The 17,216-nt window shown below is 37.4% G+C and overlaps 1 protein-coding gene across 2 annotated transcripts in view; it reads right to left on the reverse strand.

Moving 5' to 3' along the window:
* Nucleotides 1-877: 877 nt before the first annotated feature.
* Nucleotides 878-17,216, reverse strand: part of PLOD2 (procollagen-lysine,2-oxoglutarate 5-dioxygenase 2) — a 50,022-nt gene continuing 33,683 nt past the window's right edge. The window contains exons 10-20 of one of the 2 annotated variants that reach the window (XM_074547139.1): nucleotides 15,870-15,991; nucleotides 11,276-11,380; nucleotides 10,891-11,016; nucleotides 9,569-9,710; nucleotides 8,319-8,381; nucleotides 6,832-6,945; nucleotides 6,358-6,423; nucleotides 5,805-5,909; nucleotides 4,335-4,481; nucleotides 3,983-4,108; nucleotides 878-2,951 (exon numbers count right to left, since the gene is read on the reverse strand). In XM_074547139.1, the coding sequence (XP_074403240.1) occupies nucleotides 2,796-2,951; nucleotides 3,983-4,108; nucleotides 4,335-4,481; nucleotides 5,805-5,909; nucleotides 6,358-6,423; nucleotides 6,832-6,945; nucleotides 8,319-8,381; nucleotides 9,569-9,710; nucleotides 10,891-11,016; nucleotides 11,276-11,380; nucleotides 15,870-15,991 (1,272 nt within the window). In that variant the 3' untranslated portion in view covers nucleotides 878-2,795. The remainder of the gene's footprint in view (nucleotides 2,952-3,982; nucleotides 4,109-4,334; nucleotides 4,482-5,804; nucleotides 5,910-6,357; nucleotides 6,424-6,831; nucleotides 6,946-8,318; nucleotides 8,382-9,568; nucleotides 9,711-10,890; nucleotides 11,017-11,275; nucleotides 11,381-15,869; nucleotides 15,992-17,216) is intronic. The other variant, XM_074547140.1, reaches the window with a different exon arrangement.

Genomic DNA, 17,216 nt, shown 5'->3' on the forward strand with positions numbered 1-17,216 from the left:
TTAAACATGTAAAACACAACCAAAAGCACTGAACATTTCTTAGGAGTACAGCTGGAACAGCTCACAAATATGAAATAAAACCAAGTATTCAGTATTTTTAAGCAAAAAGAGACTTCAGAAATCTATTGCCTATACTCTGTTCTCTTACCCACACCACACTCTCTCCAAGCACTTAACAGTGAAAAGTGAAGCCTGATGAAAGCAGAACAAACAAAATACTTTACAAATGCCTCATCTGCTGCAGAGCACCCTTATGTCCCTGTACTCCCGAGGTTTCTTATGCACTGCTGGAATTCAGGTTGCTGCTGTATCCTCTATGCCCCAAAACAAACTTTGCTAAAGAGATATCAGAGTCTAAGGGCTTTTAAAAGTAACAAAATATAAAGAGAATCTTCTAATAGTGGCACTTCTGTTTAGTCTATGTGGTTTCATATCCTCATGTTCCAACAGCAGGGCAAAGCTTTCAGAACTAATTCAGGTGAACTGTTCAGAAAAAAATTCTTCTCCTGGCCTCTGTGAGTTCCCAAGGAGTTAATGAGAACACTTCCATACCTGTTGCTGTCCACTTGAATGGCAGCTGCCACCTTTTGCAAATACTTTATTGAAAGAATAAGTACGAGAACGTTAGTAACTCAAACATGGCAATCACATTTTCCCTTCCAACAAATGTGCAGCACAGTAAACACAGAGTTACTTGTCACTACGTGACAGAGTGAACTAAGAGTGCAAACACAAAAATTTAGCAGTAATTAAAGCCCTCAGGGTTTTCCTCAGGCAAAATACACACAAAAAAGATAAATTTTGCTGAGAATTACAGAATGCATAACTAAAATACAAGTTATAGGGGGGAGGAAAAATTCTGCAGAAATCCAGAAACTCCCCTGTGCTGGAGTACTTTTCTGTGATTTTTTTTCCAAGAAATTTCCTCAAAACAATAAAATGCCTGTTAACTGATCCAATGGTAAAAAACATTATCCTGTTCTAGTTTAGCCTAAGACCACAGACAAATGCTCAAAAAAAGATTACTAACAAAGGCTGGTTTCATTCTAAAGACTTGAAGACTTTCTTATCTGTAAGGTTTGTTTAAGCACAGGCAGTAGAGAGAGAGACACTGAGAAAGCTGTTCCACACCAGGAAACAAAGCTGAGGGATAGCAACCCCCAAATATTAGCCTAAAAAGCAAAAAAGTTGACAGTGTTAAGAGAAATTAAAAGAAAGCAAAAAATTTCTTGTCAAAAGCCATTCCTTTTCAAACTAGCCCATTTTAATGTATTATGTGGGTTAACTCACTTTGATGTATTTGCTTCAGCATAACTTTAAATATGGCTAAAACTCATTCCTCAAAACTGCAGGACAGGGACATAAGCAGATGTGGTTATTTCCAGTGAAAGATGAATCTTTGAAACTCTCTCCCAATCCTGGCAGCTGCAAATAAAGTTTCTGTTCAGAAAGTGTGATATAAAGCTTCTCCAAAGATACACAGATAAAAAGTGAAGTACTGTTTAGATCATCAAACAGCCTCCATATAAAAACAAACCCAGGAACCATCACTCCTGCTGGGATTGTTCTGCAAGTGTAATGCAAGGCTTGGTACACAGGAACTCACTGAAATAACTCCAGTAGCAAACAACCCAAAATCTGACATGCCCATCTCCCATCTACAGATCATTAGAAAATATTTGTCAGTAAATCAGTATTTTAAGAACAGTCACAAATGCAAAGAAACTACCTGATACATCAAGTAACAGCTGCTCCATTAATTTAAAATTACCCTTTATTTTTCTCAAGGTTTTCCAACATGTTGTGCATTTTGGCACGGTAGACTTTGAGACAGTCAGCTTCAAGTTTCTTTAAATTACAAACAGTAGATACAGTAGGAATATTTTAAACCAATTTTTTTCAAAATAAATGTCAAGTTAAGACCCTTAGCTTTAAAAGAGACTGCCACCATTTCATTTTCCTGATACAAAATTCAAGTAATTTTAAGAGTAGAAAACTGTCCCTATAAAACATCCTAGTAAAATTTACCAGCATTCTGAAAATAAGCATCAAATTTCCAGTATCCATTGGGTGCAACTACACATTTAGAAAAATAACTCACTTTAAACAAAGGTCACTTGCTGAAGAAAAGTAAGCTTTCAATAGGATAAGTTCTCAGAACAAATGATAAAACATTTCCTCCTTAGATAACTGATTTAATCCTTGTTCCATCTCTGCAATTAATTTATTTTTTCTTCTAAGGGTGTACATTTCAGTATTGACAACGAATACAGAGATGTTTTCCCTTCGGTATAAACCAGCATATGGAATTATTGCTTACCAGAAACAACTGTAAACAAGATTCATTTGATTTTGTTTTTATGCTGTGATTTTCCTTTCTTTGGTTGGCATCAAATATACAGACCACCACACTTTAGCTGTGTCACTTAACTGACTGAAAACCACGATCAATTTTTCCGATGATTTTGTATTTAGTGTTCCTTGGGGTTTGGGTTTTTTCAATGAAGAAATGGGTTCACTGTGCTTTTCCACTTTCTCTCCTTACCCACTCTTTAGGACAGCAGAATGGAAAAACAAGTAGGACATGTTTACTTTGGGACTCAAGGCTCAGAGCAGATATCAAGAAATCTCCAACAATATTAGAACATTTTCTGTTTTCCTCCTTTTAGCCCAAAGTACCTCTGTTGTGTAGTAACAGTAACTTAGTTTCTTTTATCACCATCTTCCAGAAGAGATCTATAAATAAATGTTTATGTAAAGAACACTGCTGTTGAAGAGGACAAAGAAAAATAAAATTAAGGATCAATAAACGATACTGCAATGTATCTTGTGCCATTCAAGATAGGAAGTCCTTCGTGTAAATGTGTAAGTCTTCCTGGGTGCATGAAGCTCCATCCTTTCCTGGGGGACTCAATGGAGCAGTTGTACCTAAGGAATTTACATCCACCTCCCTGTAGTAAAGACACAAACAGAATAAACCCCAAACATTTATCTTGTGCTTTAACAAATTCATTTTTATATATCCATCACTTCAAATAATTTGCTATTATTAATAGGCTGAGTTTTTTCTTTTACCTTCCCTTAGCAAGGTTGTTTACATGACACCATCTTTAGAGCATTAATTAACAGACAAGTACTTGCAACTAGATTTCCCCTTGTCTTATTTAGCATTCACTGCATAAAAACTAATTCAAGCAACAAATCTGACAAACAGATCCTCAATAACTTCACTATAGATTCTAGCAGAGAGAAGCAAATTGCATTCACAGGCCTTGTTTCAGGACTGCACCCCTACCCAGGACAGCATTTAAACAAATCTTAATTAATCTGGCTGCTGCTTTCACTCTGAAGGTGTGCTTTTTAAAATAGTAAGTGTGCCAAGCACATTTATTGGTGTTAAGTACTATGAATGATAAAGGCTCATAAACACAACAGGTTAAATTTCTGTCAGTAAAAGCTAGATATTATTGCCACTGCTCTGCCTAGCTCCACACTCTGGGGACTGTTTTATTTGAATCAATATCAGACCAGAAAATAATTTAGCTCAGAAAAAACATGAACAGACACAATAGTTAAAAAATTTCATTCTGTGGCTGATCTAAAAAAGAACCATTAAGAAAAATTCTACAGAAAAGAAGTCACTTGAGGCAACTTGGCACTATTTACACTCTTTTGAAAAATTAGCTTTCACTGTACAGAAATGAAGCATTTCAGAAATGTTAAAAATGAAATGACAAACATCTCCTAAGCTTTTCTTCAAACCCCTTCTCTCCCACCATCTGAAACCAGTTTGATCAATTCAGCCTGACTGCATCAACAGTTCTGGATCCTGGAGCTGAGCAAATACAGCGCTTGTCAAAAAACCACAAGGCATAATGTATCTCAATTTGTGATGTGCATCTATTCCTTCTCAGCTGGGTCTCTATGCATTTAGGCTCTAATATTAGATACTCAAAAAACATTTTTTAAGGCAGTAACTCACCTGGAAGTCCTCTCCTACTTTGTTGAGGGCGATGTTGATGGTGAACGTGGAGGAGTCGTGGTGAGGTCTGAGCGATCGCTGTCTGTCAGGGCTGTATTTCACAACAAAGTTCAGCAGAGCATAGCCCTGCAACAAAACACAGGCAGACCTCAAGCTGTGAGCTGCCAAGTCACACACAGGATTCCTGGGAGTTTGTTTAAAGCTGAGTTAAAATAAAACATCAACAACATTCACCTTTAACTGCTGTTATGCCATATATAAACTCCCAACCAAACCAAAGAAGTGTATTCATTAAAATACTTAAATTTAGTCACACCATGGAGTAATTTCTGCAAAAGCTTTTAACCCATACCTTGGTATAGTAGCCAGCAAAGACTTTTAGTGTGACTGGCGCAATGAACTCTCGTATGAAATGCAGCCATTCATTATCCAGTCCTATTTGCTTCATGTGAATGTCATCGGTTGGGACATTTTCATAACCTCCAGAAATGCGGCTGTCCTAGTGAAAACACCACAAATAGCTTGGAAACAGGAACATGGGAAGTTTCTGACATTTCAACAAATATTTATTTATAATCTGCAGAATCACAGAACTGCAACAAAGCAACATTTCAGGGGCTCTCTGTACAGCAAATTCCACAGCTAATTGCCAAAGAAAGAAGTGTGCTGAGAGCAAAACCTCAAAGTTTTTATAGGATAAGCCAATATTCAGATGTGTCACCTGTAAATAAAAGGGTTTCTTGGGATAAAAAGTTTTATTTATTGAGCTGCAGATGCAACTGAAATTCTATCACATCAAGAGACTTCAGGCCTCAACTTGACAGGGTAATATATGATGAAATAATTTGAAGATAAAAGTATGTTAAAATTCTTTCCAGAGGCTCCTACCTACATAACAATTATGACTATAGTTTCTCATGGTACCACATTTATGAATAAGAGAAGCATTCGTCTGATTTTAGTGGTAGTTAATAAATACCTTGAATTCTCTGAGAATGTTGACACAATATCTCCTAACATTTTCAGGTAACTCCTTAAGGGGACAAGTCTGACAAATCAGTACTTAAGAGGTAAATGAGTAAAACTTGTCTGAACAGTTATCAACAGCTGCCCAAATTCAGCCTTGGGTAACTGTCAGGTACCTGCTCCAGAGCTGCACCCCTGTTGGTGTCTAACGTGCTGATTCCAAGTCTGCACAGGGTTTATGTGGCACAGCTCGGGCAGCAGGGGGGCTGCAGGGGTGGCCTTCGTGAGAAGCTGCTGGAAACTTCCCGTGTGGAGCCAATGCCAGCCACACCTGCCCCTGCCAAGGCTGCGCCCAGCAGTGACAGAGACAGCACCTCTGCGGCGGCAGTGCCTTTCAGAAAGGGGATAAGTGGGGAAAAGGTGTTTTTAAAATGTTGTTTCATTGCTCATTGTATTACCAATTGAACCAGAGTACAAAGTAAACTAATTTGCTCACACTGAGTCTGTTTTGCCCTGTGTTGGCCATTGAATGATCTTTCCTTGTCCTTATCTCTCTAGTAAAACTCTTCTATACTTTCTCTCTCCAGTCCAGCTGAGGGCAGTGACAGAGTGACTTTGGTGGGTGCCTGGCATCCAGCCTGGGTCAGCACCAAAACATTAATTGAAGAATGCCTCTAAATCTACTGGAGAAGCAGCTACATGGTAGACTAAACTAAGCACTTCTTACCACAAAGCACATGTTTCAGACCATTGGCAATTGTTGGGATGTTTGTTTGTTGCAGGACACTGTGACTTACTGTTGTAAAAGTAGTTAAGATCACTCATTAAGATTATGTTTATATAGGATGACACTTACTTGGTGTTTTCCACCAGACCATTGCCCAAAATGTTCCATTTCTTCTACTAATTCATCACAGGCAGTGTCGGAAAATATGGGAAACCAAAACACATCTGGACAGGGCTACAAGAAAACCCCAAACAATTAGAAACTTGATTCTCAAGCACATTCTCACAAAAGCAAAAACACTAAGAGTATCAATGCACCCAACACCTTCTGTGCCTTGTGCCTCTTAATCACAACTCTGGTCTTCCCCATTACAGGTTAAGATGGAAAACAGCTTAAAACTTAACATTGCTTTACACAGAGAAAACTTATCCCAGCGTTTTAGAGAGGCAATGTTCATTAAATCACTGTCCCCAATTGTCACAACTGATCATCCAACACAAGTGCTCTGCCCAGATCAGTTGCATAAAGCAAGCAGCCTATATCAAATGGCAGAAATTTAGTTCTAATCCAAAACATTAAAAAACTGTTTGGTCACAGACCAAAACAGTATTGCATGGAAGTATTTACTGCATGCCAATTTATTATCATTCATGCAAATTTCTAAAAAACTACTTTTACTCACCTGTTCTACTATGTTATCAGTGAAGATCTTTGAGTAGTTTGGATTTATGTAAGTTTCTTTCCAATCCTAAAAAAAAATTATTTAAAAACATTACAGCAGAACAACGATATTTGTAAGTGATAAAAAATAATTTCTATTCTATTCATTTGCTCTAATGAAAGCACCTGAAAAAATTCAAAATTTTTTTTTATTCTCATAAACAAACTCATTCCCATCATGTCAAAAATCATGAAACCTGTTACCTCAGGGCCACATCTCCAATTTCATGCTCTGGTCACCAGCTGGCTTACTGATATGATATATTGTCATTTGCGGGGATGGGTAAGAACACCTTTTAGCACATGATCAATATTTAGCACACAGTAAACAAAAGTTCTCCACATAAAGCCTTTAAATTTCAAGTCCTTGATAATATATAAATTTATACTTTTTTTTTTAAATGAAATAACTTTTTAACAATCATTAGATGCATACCACAGGATTCTCAAAGATTTGCCAGAGGTCATTGTTGTAGTGGGAAGTATTGTAGTTGGCTGTAGAAAGAAGTCTTCCAAATTCATGTCTGTTGGTAATGTACATGAAAACACCCTATACCAATTAGAGAAAGCATCATTAGCAAAACTGTCCATCTTAGCAAAGCTTTAAAAAGGTTTTCATGATTGTGCTTTTATAAAATATAACCACACATTTGCACACATATATTGTAAGAGTGCTGTTAATTTAGCATCCTAATTTTCAAATGGTTGATTGTAATCACCAACTACTCTTCATAACTTCTTGTTTACAAGCATTTACTTGCATTTATTTTCCAAACACATTAAACCAAGACATATTGTTGAGAACATATGTAGAGTTATAGAAAGGAAAAAGCAGAGGAGTGATTGGTCGATTTGCTTTCCAGAAAACTTAAGCAGACACTGAAAGAACCTGATCTCAAACTGAAAATGCTCACAACACAAGAAAATCAACATCTAGGGTTTAGTTTCAAATTAAAACCTGAAAGAATAAGCTAATAATCAAAGGACTCATGAGAGTCAGAACAAGAAACTTATTTCAGAGTATTCACTACATGATCCGTCTGGTGAATTGGCCTGAAATAAAAAGATATTGGCAAATACAGCACACAAGAATATTCAGATCAGCATCCAAAACAGCTGAGCACTCTGAAGTCTGTTCATGTAATTATATGGAAGATATCAAGTAAGATACAGCTGTATTATCAAGCTATTAACAGAAGGTATTAACAGAACTCTCTTGATTAGAAGTAGTAGCAGAAAATAGTATTTTTAAAAGAAACTTAGGTTCTATGAAAAATAGTATTTTGAAAAGAAACTTAGGTTCTAAGTTTCTTTTAGAAACTTAGAATTCTAAACTTTTTTCATTTAAGGTTTTTCAGACTAAAACTTTTTTTCTGAAATATTTGTGACTTTTGGATTTGCAGCAGATGAAGGCATTACCATTTGGGTACTTTGGTACTTCTATGTTTTTGTCTGAAAAAGAGTTAAACTGTTAGAAAGATAACGATTATGTTAAACATGCCCAGCTCTGGGCACTTATCAAATCATAAAATAGCTGCAGCAGGGAGAATAAGGAGGGCCTGGGTGAAAAAAACCAGCTTAAAGTGACAATGTGGTCACAGAGGGGGCCTGGCAGACCTACAAGTGATCTGAGCTTCACTCCTTCCTAGGACTGCTCCATCCATCTCAGCTACAGAAGCAGTGTCAGCACACCTTGACCTCAGAAGCAGTGAGGAACCCCCTGAGGAAACCAAGAGCCTCTCTGAGATGCTTTCAGCTGGCATGAAAAACCTGTCCTGGCAAAAACCTGAACCTCAGCAGACTGGAGAGAAAGCCAGAGCAGTGTTTCATCAGAGGAAGTGGACAGAGGAGAAGTATCTTCCTGTGGTAGAGTGATACTGCATGTAATGATAACTAATGAATAAAAAACAAATAAAGCAACACCTTTGGGGCTCTGAGCATATGGAATGTTTCCGAAGAGGGGGAGTCTTTTTCCCTTTGTAAAGTCTAAAATGAAGGAGAATCATCACATCAGTTTTCTGACACAATCTTTCTCTTTTCCCAACTAGTTTTAGGTTTCCACAGGTACATCAGGGAAATAGCAGCCTTTGACCAAAGCTGATCAACATGCATCTCCAAGCAAAGCTCTTCATACACATGTCAAAGCTGTTTCCACCAGCCCCTTCTTATCTGCTGCAGTACAAAACCAAGCACGTTCCAAACCCTCCTACAGCCCAGACTGACAGAGGAAAAGAGGAAGCAATTTTCTCATGAGCCAGTCAGATTAGGTTAATGAGCACATGGAAAGCACAGGTTTTGCAGGGACTGATGCTGAGGAGGTTTGGATACAACAGGACTGGACGGGGATGTTCTGAAGAATCAGCACCAACAGAGGAAATCATGCCTTGTTATGAGGGAATAAAAAAATTAATACTTGCCAACTTTTCTTGTTCAATTCAGCAAAAATATTTTTCAATGCTATAGTGTCTGGAAATAGGTCTGGTTTAGGTCTTATTTGTCTCTGTGCTGAAACTAGTGTAAATATCAGTAGAAATATGGATTTACAGATTCATAACTTTACAGTACAAATAAGTTCTCTCATTTCTCCCAGGTTAACACAAGTAGCATTTATCTGATACAGTTTTAACCTATCTAGAAAAATTAATGAGTATTTCCTGCTCTCTAAGAAAATTCCTACAATTTCTTAAACCACTTAGGTTTTTATTTACCACTGCCCATCATTAGTTTCAATATATATCTACTTAATAAAAAATAGCAAAATATTCCAACTTAGTCTGCTGGAAGTTTCACACTGTATAAAAATGTGCACAATAGAGATTATCCAAATGCATTGATAAATTTTAAGTCACATACAGCAGAGCAGTTGAGCTCTCTTTCCTCTACTGAGGTTGTGCCAAGGAGAAAGATATTTTAACCTCAACAGAAATTTTCAGGGAATTTAACTAGAAAACACCATGCAGTCATTGTATCAGTGCATTGGCCTTGAAAAAACCTCTGTTCTCAACAATTTCAAAAATACACCTGAAGGGTTTTATCACACAAAAATTGGCCAGTACTTTGAATTAGAAGTAAAACATAATATCCAAGATCAATCAAATGAAGCAGTCTATGAGTACAGCAGGACACAAAGAAATGTATGTATTTGCAAGCAAGCTGTTTCAGATACACCTTACCATCTCCCTGGCATTCCTGCAGAGTGCCATATCAGGATCCAGCTTATCACGCATGAAATAGTTCTTTTCTTTCATCTCAGACCTCAGAGTCTGTCCCTTAATCAAGTATATATTAGCCATGTAAGGGATATTCCATACTCCTCTGTTGAAAAAAAGAAAAACGAACACAAAAATAGTTTAATGCTATGAAAACTAATTTGTTGCCTATTCTATTAAATCAGCATCTCTGTATTTGCTGACAATACTAAGCAAGTTGCAAGGAGAAGAAGTTGAAAGGTTCCCAAGACACTTGGAAAACTACATCTGGACATCTCAAAAGTAGGCGTAGGCAGTAATTCAATTTTCATGAAATACTGTTATAAAAATATTGCAAGGTCAAATTCTCTATGGAATTTTAACTACACATGTACTTCATGTTTCCATAGTTAAGGCCATCAGTCAAACTCTCATTTAATATTATTTTACAATACCAGATGGAGAAAGTAACTCCAAAACAGATTTTTAAATGAGTTTAAAGACTTCACTGAGACTCCACACAGCTGGTCTGACCTCCTCACACAAACACCCACAGACCACAGTAGGCCATGTATTTATGAGAGTTGAGCCAAATTCAACACAAAAGCATTGCTTTCAAAATGCTCCCGCTGCAGATTTCCCCCCTCTCAGTGCCACAAGCACATCTTTTAGAACAGCAGGACTGAAAACAAGCCAGCCCTATTCAAGCAGTCTGTTTCAGACCCTTTTGTTCTTCCAGGGCAAAGAAAAGCATCACCATATGGAACAGTGAAGCTTAGAACAACTGAACATCACGTTAATTTAGGGGAGGGATAAACCCAAAAGTTTATCCTTGACACGAGTATTGCTGAAGAGCTCCTTAAGATATACATGACATCATATATACACACAAAGAAGTTATAGCTGTTCCATTGATTAAGCATTTGCCCCAAGGAGATGACAAAGTCATTTAATGAATACAACAACCATTCCTTTTGCCTGAGGTTCCAGGGATGTAGAGTTTTGGGTTTGCTTTTTGTTTATCTTGCCTTTTTCTGTACTGGTGCACTGGTGAGCACCCAGACACCATCAGACAGGTACCAGTAATGGCTGTGTCCAGACCTGACACCAGCTCTTCACATTAAACACTTGGCTTTTTTTTCAAGCTGTGAGTGGGAGTAAACAAGTGTATTTCTATGAAACAGAAAACACAAAAATATAGCTAACCTCATCTCTCCAGGAGTAATACCATACTCATATCTTCATGCAATATGTTGCTAATAACCACTGGGTGCCCTAATTTTAACAATTAGTTTGCAGTTACTTACACTCTGTTCCCTTGCACAATGTCCACATAATCTTCTGATCGAGCATAATAACCATCAGGGCTCAGAGCACCCCAGAAATTGGACCAAAGCTTCCCGTGGCGAGTTACGAGTGGAGCAATTATCTTCCTGTGAAGTGACAGATTGAATAAGAAAATATGAAAATCTGAAATTGAAATTTACATCAGGAATTGCTGTTTTACAGGAACAAAATGCTTTGTGAATTGTTGGCCCTCAAGCCTGTTATGAACTATGGCAATGAAATACCACAAGTAAACAAAGAGAATTTAACTCTGCAAAAATAAACAGGATCATATTTTCTCTGGACAGACCCCAGAGAATCCTTTCAATTTAGAGGAAATTCTACAAAATAGGAGATTTACTATACCTGTTCTGTTCTATCAGTATTCTTAAAGTTTTTGGGTTTGTCAGGACAACATCTGCATCTATGCTTAAGTAATATTCACACGTTTTATCCTGGCGACAAAGGTCCCTAAGAGACAAAAAGGAATTATTAACTCATGTTAATAATAGTGTCCACATGGACAGAAAAAAAAAATCACAAATAAAACAAAGATTTTAAAAAACCCCAATCTACAAGTAAGCACTGAACTGATTCAATGCACTAGAAGTCCTCTGCAGCACAGTATTGTAAAGGAAGGTATCTTTAGACTTCAGTAGTTTCATTAACTAGAGGATTAAAATACATGGATTAGATGCCTTTTATTTTCCTTTTAATTAACTAAGTGGCCTCTAGCTTTTACCAAGTCCACTAATGCCTTCTATAGAGTGCCCTAATAGAAAATGGGGCAGGGGAAACATGCCATTAATTTATATGGCTGGGTATCAGTACAATCACTTAACAGTGAAGTATGACCTTATTTAATAAGCTCCTCTAGCAACTGGCTATAATGCTGTCTTTGGAAAAAGATTCCACAGATGCAATCCGAATGATAATTGAAACCTTATGGAGAGTGTAAGACAAAAACTTATAAACCTTTATAAGGAAACATATATTTAAAGACGTCTTTGTCTTTTTGACCTACAAGAACAACAAAGTTGGTAAAGAGAAATATAAACCAATTGCAAAGGCAGTGAATTTATACTGGAGAAAGTAACTGAATGTCTCCATACACTATTTCTATCAGTGGTGAATTTGATCTCAGAAGAACAAACTGCACAAATTCCCATGCCTTCAAGAGAAAGACAAAGAAAACACATTCTATTGTAAATATGAAAGATACACAGACTATGTTTGTATGTTTCTGGCAGGATGGACTTGCTAGGCCAAGACTTGGTATAGTGAATTCAGCTTTCCTATGCCATCAGAATAATAGGAGATTATAAGTAATCAAATATACTTTTAGAGAAGGTGGAACAATTTCCTCAAGTCAATACTACAGAAATAGCTTCCTATCATACAGTTGGCATTATTAAATTTGTCTGTTTTCCCTATTTTAATTCCACCATAACAGCTTGAAACATTATCTTAATTCTTGTTTTAAAATATCTATAATCAGAGCTTTAGTTAAAGTTCCACTTGATTTGATACCTTTTATACTGCACTTGGCATTAGATGTAAATTTTTTTCCAAAAACATTCAGCTCCTTTATCCTTATTCTAGTGAGGAAAAGAGACTTGAGACCAGATTTGATCCCAGCCACCACACTTTCCAGCACTGCCCCAAAAGCAGGTAAACCCTCTGCTGCTAACAAAAACATGAAGAGAATTCATTTTAATGATAAAAATGTGATAAAGTGGAACAAATTTATATTTAGTTATAGGCAAATATACCTAGAAAATTAATTACATAATAGCAAAATGCATTGTCCTTTAACTTTTGTCTTTTTTTCTGCCCCCTCATCCCTTTTAAATCCAGACCCAGGAAATTCTACTCCAACTGGTCCCTGTGCTTAGTGTTAGAAACCCTCCTGTGCCTCATTCACATAACAATCCAAACCACAAAATAAAAATTAAAACTTTTGGTCACACTCAGTCATTCAGTACTCAATTGAGAGCTCTCTAAAAGCATTCCGGTTCTAAATAGTCAGGAAATTTCAAGGTTACTATTCTGACTTATTTTTTCTCCTATTTCTTTCTCTACAGTGTTGAAGATTGGATCACCCCATGGCAGAACTTATCCTTCACATCTGACATGATGGCTTGCATCTGAAAATGCTGGAAGAATTAGGCTGCAAGCATGAAGTTCTGCCATTTGGTGATCCTTTGCACTTAAGGGTCACTAAAAAAATCTCCCCAAATCACTACAGGTTTCACATGGAGGGAAAGACAGTGATAAAAGGTTCAGTCAAAATTAATAAAGCAAGCACACCCTCCAGAAATTAATGCATCTTCTCTTCAGGCTTTCAGTGTTGCCCAGTAGCTTTGCCCAAGGAAATAAATGTAACCCTTTCTATCCTCATGGAATACTCTGGTTTAGAGTACTACATTCTTACAGTGCATGCTAACCTCTCCAGAGGTAGAAATCCCAGATTATATGTGAAACTATTTGTATGCATATCCACCTCACTCCCAGGAACAGTGGAAAGTGTTTTCTGGCAAAGCTCATGTATAAAATGCTTCCTTATCTACATTCAAAGGCTAAACTCTTCAATCTACTTGCTTTCTACCCCACCTGCTCTGAAGTAAGACCAAATGTTGAAAAGAAAGCTGTGTCCTTGTACATCACTTAGAGTAATTTCAATGCAGCAATTAGCAACAATTCAGAAGAAAGCCAAGAGTTTTGGTTGGCAGTGTGAAGCTCAGCAGTTTAAAGTATTTTGCAATCAGAGTGATGTCTGACTGAGTTTACAAACCACAATCCATCTGGAACAGTGACCTCATCTGAAAATGGGAGAATGTCACAGCTCTTCCCTTCATCACACTTTCCACTGAGATAGTCCAAGGTTCTGCTTGGTTGTGACAGAGACAAACTGTCCCCCCAATTCCTCTGCCATTGAACCTTCTTCTCTTTTTTTTAGACATAGTTTGAACTTGATTAATTACAAGTTATCATTTTCAGACGTCTCAGTTTGGAAATACAATTCCAAATATGCACTGCAAGGCCAGAAGGAGAACACTTAAATAATTTGACAGATCTCTGAAAGAAAAGGTGTTCCACATACAAGTCTGAAGCCAAAACCCTGGGTGATATATCCTGCCATTTAGGGTTACATTTTGCATCTCTCTAGACAGCCACAATGAGCACATTCCCAGTTAAAAGCTTAGATAAATGACGTTTTTTATAAAGTTTTGGAAAATTCCTACCCTGTTCTGCTACTAATATTTTTGGGGGAAGAACAAAAAAGAACCAACTATCCTAAAAGAGAAATCCTGAAGGCTGTAAGTACCAGGAGAAATAAGATTATGGAAAACATACTTTTTATAAATAAAAGCTCAGAAGTGAATATTTCCCAACTTTCCGTTATTACTTGAACATATTTAATTGCTTTTCATGTTTTCTGTCATAACAAATTCTGTAACAGCTGGCTGAAATCTCATCTGCAACAAAGGCAAAAACAAAGATGATTTTTCCATCAAGAAAAAAAGAACTAGCTGTAAGAACTCATACCTTACACACAAAGGCCAAAAAAAAAGAAAGATATGGAAATGCCACTCCAGTGTTTCAAGTGTAAAGATGACAGGTTTCCAGGTCTTTGGGTGAGATTTAGTAATACTATAGACATTGATAACACTGAAGATTCTGCCTCACGTTGTCCATATAACAACAAAAAGGAAAAGGCAACTCCAGAAACTCCACCTCAGTTACACACAATATGCACCAAAAAAAAGTTTGTCATGAGTGTACATCTGCTTTAGAGAGTATTGGAAACAGAGAAAGAATGATTTATAAATATGTGAATGGGTGCTTAGACTACCACTGGCCATCTGCAGCATTTCCTAGAAAGGCGAGGGGAGAGCTGTGGACCTCAGCCAGAGATCAGCCTCCAGCACAACAAAGCTCCATTCAAACCAACTTCCAAGAACACCACAGAGACTCAAGACCTTCATTCTTTCAGCTGAGCCTATGAACAGCCTATGCTCACCCTCTGAGCAGAAATGGCCTTTTGAAATCCACTCCGGTGCTCTGACACTCAGGGAAGATCTGACAGAAGTGTGAGTCCAAGTGTGATCATGGAATGAATCCTGCTGCAGGGCCACAGCAAGGTGCTCCTGACCTTGCTGGGATCCTGGGCTGAGAACTGAACTCCATCATCATGTGGCTGATGTGCTGGGAGAGCCACAAGCCACTGTGCAGGAGCCAAGCCAGCTGCAGCACTGAAGGGACCCTGTGACAGTCAGGGCTGGCAGGGGACACAAACTCCAAGGCCCAACTTTGGGCACAGAAAATGCCAGGTTAAAAAGCTAAAGTTTTGGATGGTCTAGTAAGAACAAAAGAAAAAAGCAAGACCAAACATAAGATAAAGTCAGTTGCCTTTGTGAGAAACTTCTGCTTGAGCCCTTCTGAAGGATATTCCTGCCTCTTTGAACCACAGGAGGAAAGAGAATTCAGTCACCCTCACATCCAGGTCAAGCTTTAACCATATGTTTATTTAAATATAATGTCACTTAAGAAAAAAAAAAAAAAAAAAAAAAAAAGAGGAAGCACTGGGACAAAGAGCAATTGTTAAAAGCATATCCAATGCAAAAATGAAAAAAATTCTGCAGTAAGGTAGCTGGAAAAGAAAAAAAAAAAAAAATACTACGCCTTGTCTAGGCCATCATCACAAGATAAGATGACAGACTGTTGAAGTAGCCCAAACCAGAGAGATTTTTCCACAACAATCAACAACTTTTTATATTAGACAGAAACCACAAAACATTTGACAATTCATGTCTTATGTCTAGATCTTTTCTACCACAAAAGCTCCCATTTTCACAGGTGAAGATGTAAACATTAAAGGCACAAAATAATACACGTGGCAAGATGAAAAAATGTGAGTGCATTCATCACTATAACAGATTTATAGATTAGAACCTACATTCCCATGTTCCGGGCTTCTGCTTGACTCAGGTTTTCTTCAGGTCCAACAATTTTAATATTTCTGATAATGTTCTTGGCTTTTTCCCAGAATTTCTTGATGTGCTTTTCATGGTAAACCTCCTGTAATCATGTAAACATTTTTTACTGCAAATGCAAGGCACCAATAGGTATGAATCATGAACACAGTGTCCAAGAACACACTGTATTCTGTCCTAAAGAAACAGATGCCAAACAGTGTTTGAAGATATTCCAGGATATCTGTCATTAAAATGAACCTCCTCTGTCCAAAACTTTAGGAAAATAATCCCACACATCAGCAGTATTAATCAAAGCTGTACAACAATGCAAAATTCACAAATTATCAATGGAGTATTTTTCAGGATATTTATGTTACAGTCTTTAAAACCCACCCTACAACCTCAGTGGCATGCAGGAGTTTTTTATGCCCCTGCAGAATCACTTTAGAGAGGGAGCTGAACCTGTACGAAATTGTACAGGCACAGCCATTGTTTCTTTAAAATGCAGTCCCACTGATTGTTTCTTTAATTCCTATTTACCCTCCTCCTTACCTTTCTATTTATCTCTATTTAAGAGCTCTCAGCTGCACACAGGCCTTCCAAACCAGTGCCCTCATTGTAGCTTTTGCCTACTATGGCTGCCATTAGAATAATTGAAATATTGGGTAGGGGTTTTCCCCCCTCTATAATAAAAAGCTGTTCAGTCTTTATATTCATTTCAAACACCACAAAACTTTTGGCTGAAGCTACAAAACCAACACAGCCTGCAATTCCCATGTGCCCATCACATTTATACCCTCAAAATCCCCTAACAAAACCACAATGAATACTTTAGAGATAAGCTCTACTTCTATTATTGATTCCCTTTTTGCTGTCATATCAACAGCAATGCATGCACACTGAAAAGGGGTACAACTAAATTTTATTCCCATTTCTCTTCCAGCCTCATTTTTTTTTCCAAAATAATTGCACACATTTGATATCTCACTCATTAAAATCACAGAATTATTTGGGTTGGAAGGGACTTTAAATATCATCTCCTTCCAACACCCCTGCCTTGGGCAGGGACATCTTCCATTGGACCAGGCTGCCCAAAACAGCAATACTGACTGGAGTCACTGGGGAATTATCAGCAATGCCAGATGATTAGGTAATTAGCAGGGAGTGTTCAAAAACAACTTATCTGCAGTGCCAGTCAAAATATATCTGAACACACCAATCTTTCCATGGACCCAGCAAGAAACAAAAATATCAATATAACAAAAATATATGCCAACAGAAACAAAAATATCAAAAATTTCACTGGGATATCAGCAAGATGAAAGCAA

The sequence above is a fragment of the Zonotrichia albicollis genome, chromosome 9 (genome assembly GCF_047830755.1).
Source record: "Zonotrichia albicollis isolate bZonAlb1 chromosome 9, bZonAlb1.hap1, whole genome shotgun sequence".
Classification (NCBI taxonomy): domain Eukaryota; kingdom Metazoa; phylum Chordata; class Aves; order Passeriformes; family Passerellidae; genus Zonotrichia; species Zonotrichia albicollis.